Genomic DNA, 8,841 nt, shown 5'->3' with positions numbered 1-8,841 from the left:
AACTACTACTTCAACATTCACAAAAAAAAGAAAAGATAAAAAAAACTGAAATTCAAAAATATAATCACATCCCTAATGTGTTATGTGTGAGTAGGTAAAGGGAAGATTGAAGCTGCTCTACTTATAGGCATTATTGGTAGGTTTAGGGTTTAACATTAGGGGATTGGCTTCAGGCCCAATCTATACTTCTTCTTGGACTTTAGTAGACCGACTTACCACTACTGGGGTTTTTTGTTGTCTTGGCCCAATTTAACTTAGACAGTGTCCCAAACGGAATGCACAAATACTCGTTTTTAGGGCCTCTTTTCAATTTATAATCGATTTTAAAAAAATATACTGATCAAGTTTACTTATCTTGGGCACAACTTCAGACGTACACATTCGAAGTTGAAAATATGTGTGTAACTTTGGATATCTTTGTCTGAATTATGATCTTTGTTTGATATGGTTTGTCAAGCTCAAATTCAGACATTTTAAAATGAAGTTATCGCCTTGGTAACGTCTATTTTGGACATTTTTTTTAGTGAAGATATGACCTTGTTAAAAGGCAAACTTCAGATATTTTGGCATGATATCAAGGCATATTTGTCCCAACTTTAGACATAAATGACTGACAACCCAAAAAACAATTGATGAAAATTATGAGAATAATCTGAATAGTGCACACACCATTTTCCGTTTTAGGTATCTGAATTTAGATTATAGATTAACTTTATCTTTGACTTGTTTGTAAATAATAATTTTGTTATTTGACCTGATTAGAAATTTATGAAAACATATGATGACGGATGGATGGTATCGCCGAAGGACTAGACTTGTCTGAAGCTCGTTAAATATGGTGCCTCATGAAATTTTTACTACAGTCCTTAGGAGGTGAGCAAAAATAAAACTGTAGACACGTAATTTTTGATCGAATTTAAGGTATTACACCATTTTTAGTACATAAATGTTGCTTTTATATATAAATTAAATATTTTATTTTTCATCGTATTTTAGTAAGTTTATTTTTAAAAGATTGAAAAACTACAAAAAATATATATTTTCTTTTAATTTAATTTTTTATAAATAAGCTAGTATTTCTTAATTATATTTTTAGACTAGCTATTTGACTTTTCTCATATTTTATTAATTCAAAATAATTAATTAATATTTTTATTATTATGATTTTTATATATAGATTTAATTTAATAAATATAATAACCTAAACTACCCACACTACCTCACTACCCCACCACATTGCCCCCACTCACCTCACATTTTCCTCCACGACCCCACCACAATTTCACACCCTACACCTATATACTTCTACACCAACACAGAAAGAAAAAAAAAAGGAAAGCAATCAAAAAATCTGCACAACACACACACGCTGCACACAGAAAAGTTGCGAGAAAAAAGAATAGGAAGTAAGATTCCATTTTATTTTACTTTGCTTTTTTAAAATTCACCAACACATTCACATATTTTCTTCCTTACCATTCTTTTCATATCAACACAAACACATATACCATCACAAACAACCTACAAAAGTTGTGGGTGTTCTAATCGAGCTTCGGTTAAGATTTTACGGTATTCAACTTTACTTTATCTTCTTATTTAATTTATTCATGGAATTTGATGTAATTTTATGACAAGTTTTATTATATTTTGTTTCCTTCATGAATTTGATAGAAATGATTCATTTGTTAGTTGTTATATCTCTATTTCATGAATGAAGGTAGCTTTAATTGATGATTTTGTTTTTTATTTATTTATTTCTATTTATTAGTTGTGATCTTTTAAAAATGAACGGATCATAACATTGTTCTTGTCTTGATTTAGATAAGAATGATAAAGTAAGTATAGTTAGGCTAAAAAATAAATATATAAATAAATTTTTGTTGTTTTATTTTATCAAACAAAAAATGAGATTTATTTTTTTGCAATTCGGTAATGTTTTTTCTTTGATTAGAAAATGTACACTTAATTTTGACTCCAACTTTAAGAAATTGCAAAAAATAAAAACATATGAAAAATGATCAAAAAATTTATTCTACAAGTTTAGTATTTTACTTTATTTGTTTTTTTAGGAATACATATTTTCTTTTAAAGTTAGATCAAACACTTAAAAAATTTAAAAATATTTGTTTCAATTAAGAATGTGGTTACACATCTTTTTTTGAGACATTAAAATTAAACTCAAGGATGCGGTGATGCACTTTGTCTAATAATATACAATTAACTTTTATTAATTTAAAGTAGAGACTAGCAAAAAATAATGAGATTATTAAGTGCGATGCAAAGAAGACAGTTATGTCTCTAATCGTGAAGGCCAAGAATGCGGTTATGCATCTAGGTTAAGAGCAAATAAAAAGTTCAACAATAAAAAATGCAAACAAATAATGGTCTGAATTAATGTATCCTAAAAATATTCAAAAACATATTAAAATAAGTACAAGTCAATAAAAGCGACCGTGCTAGAACCACGGGACTCGAGGGATGCCTAATACCTTCCCCTCGGTCAATAGAATTCCTTGCCCGAATTTTTGGTTCGCAGACCAAAATAAAGAGTCATTTCCTATTGATTAGGGATTTGAAAAGGTGACTTGGAACACCACAACTCAATTCCAAGTGGCGACTCTGAAACAAAACTAAAATAATCCCTAAATCAATACCGTACTTAAATTGGAAAAACCCTCGCCGTTGTCGCGAAAAGGGGTGTGACAAATACTCCTTCTTTATGTGGCATGGTTCGAATGGTAATTAAATTTCATAATTTTGATAGTGAATTTCTCTGTACAAAGTCGCTAGTCCTTTAGTTTCACTGCACAAATTAGGATTCACTTTTATCTTTCTACGATCTCTATTATTCTGTTTTCCTTCTTTCATAAAGATCAAGTTAAGTGTTGGTTCTCACTTCTCAGTGGTGCATGATAAAATGATTGAGCTGCTTTTCGATAGGCAAAAGCAAATGAGAAAGATAGTAAATTGTTTCAAAAGGAGAAGAAGCACTTTATCCTTCTTTAATGAAAGGTATTCGTTCAGACACATCTTTTCAGGCCAGCAATGCTCATTTTGTTGCATTATGACATGATGGCTAATTACTGGACCACCCGATGATTGAATAGTCCAACAAGAATTTCCCTCTCCGTTCAAGCTTAGCACTATGTAACAAATACTAATACTATCGCACTCTTTTGGTGTCCAATTAAAACTCCAAATTCCCGAGGCAAGTGACAACTCTAGTATATAAAGCTACTTTAAATTTCATCAAAATAAAAAGTAGTTCATCATCATAGTCAGATTAGTAGATACACATAGTTTCCCACCTAATTAAGAGCAATTTTAAAAAAAGTGGTAAAATTCAAATTTTCAAACACGTTACATTACTGTTTTTTTGTTCTCCAACTACCGTGCTTTTCCTTAGTTATATCATTGAGATCTAAATATAGAAAACAGCAACGACTTACAAACAAAAAAGAATCTGTTCACTAAAGAATAGTAAGTTGGAAAAAAACAAATTTCTCAATTACAGAACAACAGATATATAACTTAAAACTAAAAGTAGAGACCATTAGGTAGAAGAAAGAAGTTGATTTGTTTCTTATTTGGCTTTATTATTGATGTTGATGACGATGGCCCCGTCCTTTCTTGGCCTCCACAACCGTTGGCTCATGCGAGTCACACACTTGCGTCTTGAGTTTACATCCCAACTTCTTTCTCCACCCTCCTCCTCCTTCTCTGCCGCCGTTGCTGCCGTGTTTGCCTACCTTATCTATCTTCTGGATTACTTTCTTCATTGAGGAGCATTCGCGTTCCAGTTCTTGTACTCGCGTCCTCATGCTATCCATATCCAAGCGTAGCACTTGATTCTCCCTCACTGTTTTCCTCCACGTGCTACTCCCTTCCTGTGCACGTGCCATTCCAACTACTCCTGTCGTTTCCTCTTGCTCTCCACCTTCACCCTCCCCTTCCCTGCCGTCCATAATTGACAGCCGCGGGATTTCTTCTGGATTCACATCAGCGACCATAAGAGTTCCGGCAATTGCTTGCCGGAGTTGGAGTTGTTCGAAGAATAGTACCTGAACTACGGCTCTAAGTGGAAGCCGTTCATTCTGAGCTGCGTGTGTACACGCCTCTAGTGTTAACTTTTGGCAATCCATTACTCCGCATATTTGCTCCCTCTCCGCTTCCGATATCCATGGATGCGCCTGCATAAGGAATTTAATTAACAATGTTAAAACACAAATTATTGAACTAAACAAGTGAATAGAATTTTTAATTACGAAAATGTCATTTACCTTGAGATACACATCGACAGCTCTGTAAAGGCCATCATCAAAGAGTCTTGCTTGGTCCGGCAATGCAACAGCTAATTCACAGAATTTTTCCGGTAAGAAATTATTATCAGAAGCTATTTCTGATAAGTAACCGTCGATTAACTTTCCGACTAACATTAATGCCGTGGATCTGACACTGATGTTCTCTTCTTCGCCTTGAATTCTAGCGGTAGACCTCTCTTCCAATCCGTTTAAAAAATATCCTAATATTCTCTCCACACAAGCAACATCATATAACGTTTCATTAAGATAAGAGTAGCTCGGAATGAGAAGATCGTCTAATGTGGCTTGTTCAAGTTGAGATCCGATTTTCCTCTCCAGTGCAGCTCGAGTAGCTTCCGAAGCATTTAGTATGTTCGCTGTTCTCAATAAGCCGAAGAGAATCCTTGTGGTTGTTGAAGTTCTTGAGCTAGTCTCTTCAGGAAGGTTAGTAATTATAGTCTCCAAAAGCTCTCTCTGTTCGTTCTCCGATGGTATCGAAGATGAAGATGCCTTCCTACTTGAGCGTGAAATTCCTGGAATGTACTTCTTCGCATAATACATTAGACAGCTCTCGATAACTTCTGAACTCAAATCTCTACTTTTCATTGCAGAAATCAAACGCTTGAACAAAGGCAAGCTCAAGTGCCCTAGCTCTTCGAACCACGAATCCATACCACCTCCTTTGTTGGCACCTTTACGGCGAGTATTTGCTTCAACTCCATTTCCAGGGCCGTGATCATTCACCGGCCAGCCAAAGAGAGACGGATCAGCAGCTGAAGCTCTAACAGCAACGGCATCAATGCATCTCTGAACAATGCCGAGTGTTTCTGCTAACGGCAAGATGTTCTTGCACGAGTTTAGGGTTCTAATGGAGTCCTTAATACTCTTTAGCACTGTCTGTGAAAGAAACCTCTCCGTCTTGGAAATGAGGTTATCCTCGGAGTACTCTTCAGTCATCTCCAAGTACTCACCCGCACAGCGCAGTGGAGCAACGTTCGATGCAGACAACTCGATTTTCACACCGTAACAGAACTTGGCAGCCGTCTCAAATGTCTCTGAACCGCCCGGGAAATCAGGGAACGAAATACAGTATTGCTGGTCCTCCTCATTATCCTCTTCTTCTTCAATCTCCTCATCACCATCACAATCGTTGTCTCGTTCAGCAGGTTTTTGGATTTTACTGCTACTTGCATTTGTCTCTTGCTCTGTTATCATTTCATGAAGCTTTCTACTTTTTGACATCAGGGGAAACTGAAACAACCGACACAAAAATAAGTAAATAAACAAACACATATTATTATTTCAGAATCTATTCATTCAACACACAACTGACCAACCTTGTGAAGATGGAAGGCCATATCTTCAACTTCGATGATGATATCACTGGGTAATCCTGTAGTACAAAACCTGAAAAACAGTGAATCTGAGTTAACAATACGTGAAGAAGAAGAAGAAGAAGAAGAAGGAAAATGAGATTGTTACTCACCATGCTTGGCCTTTGGTGGTGGGGTGGTCAGTGTGCGCCATTTTTCTTCAATGTAACAAGAAAGTTGAAACTTTAGTTTATCTTTTACCAAGGAAGTAGGACTAAGATAGATCCATGAAGATAAGATGTTTGAAAGAAAGCCTAGGTGAAATGATTATGTAGGTTGAAAAACAGAAAAAGATATATTGATGATGATGAAATTGATGTGTTTTCTTTTCCAAAATCTCTGTCTTCAAACTTGTACCCACTTTCCTTTTGATGATGAATCAGATCAGAATCTTCTTTTTTTCTCTCTCTAGGGTTTGAAGGAGGAAGAGGGAGAATTCAAAAAGCACTTTGAAAATCCACTTTGTAAGAATACACACAAGCAGGAAAAATTATACTGTCGTCATTAAATTGTTTCCCTTTTCTCTGTTTATAAGCACCAAAAACACACTTTGCTTGCCAACTATTGTTATTGCTTTTTTGCATCAAAACTACCCTATTATATTACTGTATTTCTGTGGGCCTAATTAGAGACTATAATCATACGCAACTTGATTACAGGAGTATTCACGTTGTTGCCATAATTAACATTTAATTTGCTTTGTTTCATTGGACGGGGTATGTTTGATTATACATGAAGCAAGCAATTATATATACAAGATTTTTGATTAAGAAAAGATCAATCTCATCCGCTTCACCACATATAGTATGATTGTTTAAGTTAATGGAGAGGAAACTAATGGAACAAATGATTTCAAGATTATGGAGTTATAATATGGATGGTCCCAAAAGGGGCCTCCAGCTAAAAGGTGGCCCATATACGCTGTGTCCAGTTATCGTACCTTTTAAGGATCCATGACAATTTGAATTTCTCAATATAAAGCCCACATTTCCTGCTACACCACCACTTCAAATCAAATAAATGAAGGGAAAAAGAGTAAATATATCGCGAACTGTCGTAAATGGTATGCAGATATCCTCGTCATTCTTTTGGGACAATGACGCCCTTGCCGTCCAAAAACTAGAGCATATATGCCCTTCACTCTAACGGAAGACTAAATAGAGATACGTGACACAATCTTATCCATCGATCCAATATTTAATAAATGTCGGGTCGGTGGATAAGATTATGACACGTGTATGTCCGTTAGTGTAAAGGGTATATATGCTCTAGTTTTTGGACGGCGGGGGCATCAATGTCCCAAAAGTATGACGGAGGGTATCAACATATCATTTACGATAGTTCGGGAGTATATTTGTCCTTTTTTCCCGTAAAAGAATAGCACAACAAATTTATAACAGCTTGAGAGCAATTTGACACTCGAGAGTTTGGTAGTTCACATGTATACCATGATATAATTCAATTTCATTTTTTCTTGATTTCTTAAGTTCTATTCGATATTTGCATTAAAACTTTGATTTAATTTTGATTTTCACACTGCATAGTCTTCTTCAATGTGGAAACCGAACTCTGGTTGGAAAACTGAGACATGAAAATTAAAAAAATAGGCAACTGCCTGCCATTAACTAAAACATACCTATCTTTATTAGTAGGGCAATAAATGGTGTCGACTTTACGAGGTCCACGCAAAGAGAGGTTGCTCGATATTAATTCTTCTATCTAACATTTCAAATTCAAAATAAATAACACAACAATAATATATTCTATTTAAATATTAGTATAATGAAGACAGGAGATCTGATTTTTAGATTATGGTATTAATTAGTTTGATTTTACTGCAGATGGTGATAATTTTGAATGTGCAAATTGCAAACGTTTGCTAAACAACTAAACATTCTCTGTTTCGGTAAATTATAGTTAGGAAATAACTCTTACAAAGACCCAAGATATTGGAGAAGGCTCTGTATTATAGTTAGAAATGGCAAAATTAATTCACGAAAATATAATTTTGTTTAAATTTGAAATAGTTAATAACTCATCGATATTTATTAACTCGATCTATTTTGCCCCGTCAAATTCAATTCATGTAAAAACCAATTAAGCTAGTATCTGATTCGTTGTTTAGCTCATCTCACCTTCATATATCTCCGCACTTGCCTATTTAACATTCCTATTCATATCATTAAAATGCTACTAGTATAAAAGACACATTATTTTATACAAGTTGCATCCATGGAATGTCCTCCCCTAAAGCTATCCATGTTCCAAAGTGAAGGAAAATAAAAATATAAAATACCATGATTATAGCCATATTAGGTGGGCATTCTTTAATATTAAGTGACTTAATAATAGGACTATTAGTTGACATTTGTCTTTAACATTTGACACTCGATTGATCGAACTGGTCCCACGATGTCCAAGTATTATGTCATAGCCCATGTGGTCTAGATGTAAGTAATATTAGGCCTCAGAAACTAATGGTTGCTTAGTATTTTTGATTCAAACTTTATATATAAATATAAAAGCAATTTTTTGTGAAACTCAAATCTTGCATAGATATTTCCTTATATACATTAGATAAGTATAAATAAATAGATTATCAATGTAATAAATCAAAACTAAAATGTCTAATTTGAACCTACAATTCAAAAGTGAATTTGAGAAAGAAAAATGGAGGCACAAAGACCAAACCATTACTAGCTTCTTGAGAATAATAAAGAAAAACCCAAAAGCGGCACAAAACCCGTGATTAATTACTTATATTTATTGAATGAAAATTTACAAAACACCCTGCACAAGGTTTAAAAAGCACTCAATTCTGGAAAACGGATTTATTTTACAACTTTGTAAGCAAATTAGAGTGGTTCGGTCAATGTGTATTGACCTCAAAATTCGCATTATTTTTATTGATTTATTACAAATGACTACTATTATAGTATTATATAATTGATTAATAATACACCATTTATTTATTGGTCTCCAGAAGCAGTTTAGCTGTTACCCAACGGCATCATCGCCTCATTGAGTACCTGAAAAACAACAATTATTTTGAAATCAATCCAACATAAGCTTGCTCATATTATCAATTCAAATCTAGATAGTACCCAACTGATGATGTAATCGCTCCGACTTATTTAGTTTTGAGGTCTAGTTAATATTTTGTTATT

The 8,841-nt window shown here is 34.2% G+C and overlaps 1 protein-coding gene across 1 annotated transcript; it reads right to left on the bottom strand.

The window, feature by feature from the left end:
* Positions 1-3,525: 3,525 nt before the first annotated feature.
* LOC125810767 (BTB/POZ domain-containing protein At5g66560) lies at positions 3,526-6,254 on the bottom strand. The gene is made up of 4 exons (XM_049490257.1): positions 5,788-6,254; positions 5,639-5,708; positions 4,281-5,552; positions 3,526-4,190 (listed from the first exon to the last, which is right to left on the bottom strand). The coding sequence occupies exons 1-4, from the start codon at positions 5,826-5,828 to the stop codon at positions 3,597-3,599; spliced, it is 1,977 nt and encodes a 658-aa protein (XP_049346214.1). The 5' UTR covers positions 5,829-6,254; the 3' UTR covers positions 3,526-3,596.
* Between the last annotated feature and the right edge of the window lie 2,587 nt (positions 6,255-8,841).

Source organism: Solanum verrucosum, unplaced genomic scaffold, assembly GCF_900185275.1.
Source record: "Solanum verrucosum unplaced genomic scaffold, falcon-dt-bn FXZP01000032.1, whole genome shotgun sequence".
Lineage (NCBI taxonomy): Eukaryota > Viridiplantae > Streptophyta > Magnoliopsida > Solanales > Solanaceae > Solanum > Solanum verrucosum.
The sequence above is the reverse complement of the archived record's forward strand: the minus strand, read 5'-3'. Positions and strand labels throughout refer to the sequence as shown.

Bases quoted from the DNA above. Each gene is read 5' to 3' on its own strand.
- LOC125810767 (XM_049490257.1), bottom strand. From the start codon at position 5,828: ATGGCGCACACTGACCACCCCACCACCAAAGGCCAAGCATG. The intron at 5,553-5,638 runs GTTGGTCAGTTG...CGGTTGTTTCAG, and splicing joins TGGCCTTCCATCTTCACAAG to TTTCCCCTGATGTCAAAAAG. The intron at 4,191-4,280 runs GTAAATGACATT...TTCCTTATGCAG, and splicing joins CTGTCGATGTGTATCTCAAG to GCGCATCCATGGATATCGGA.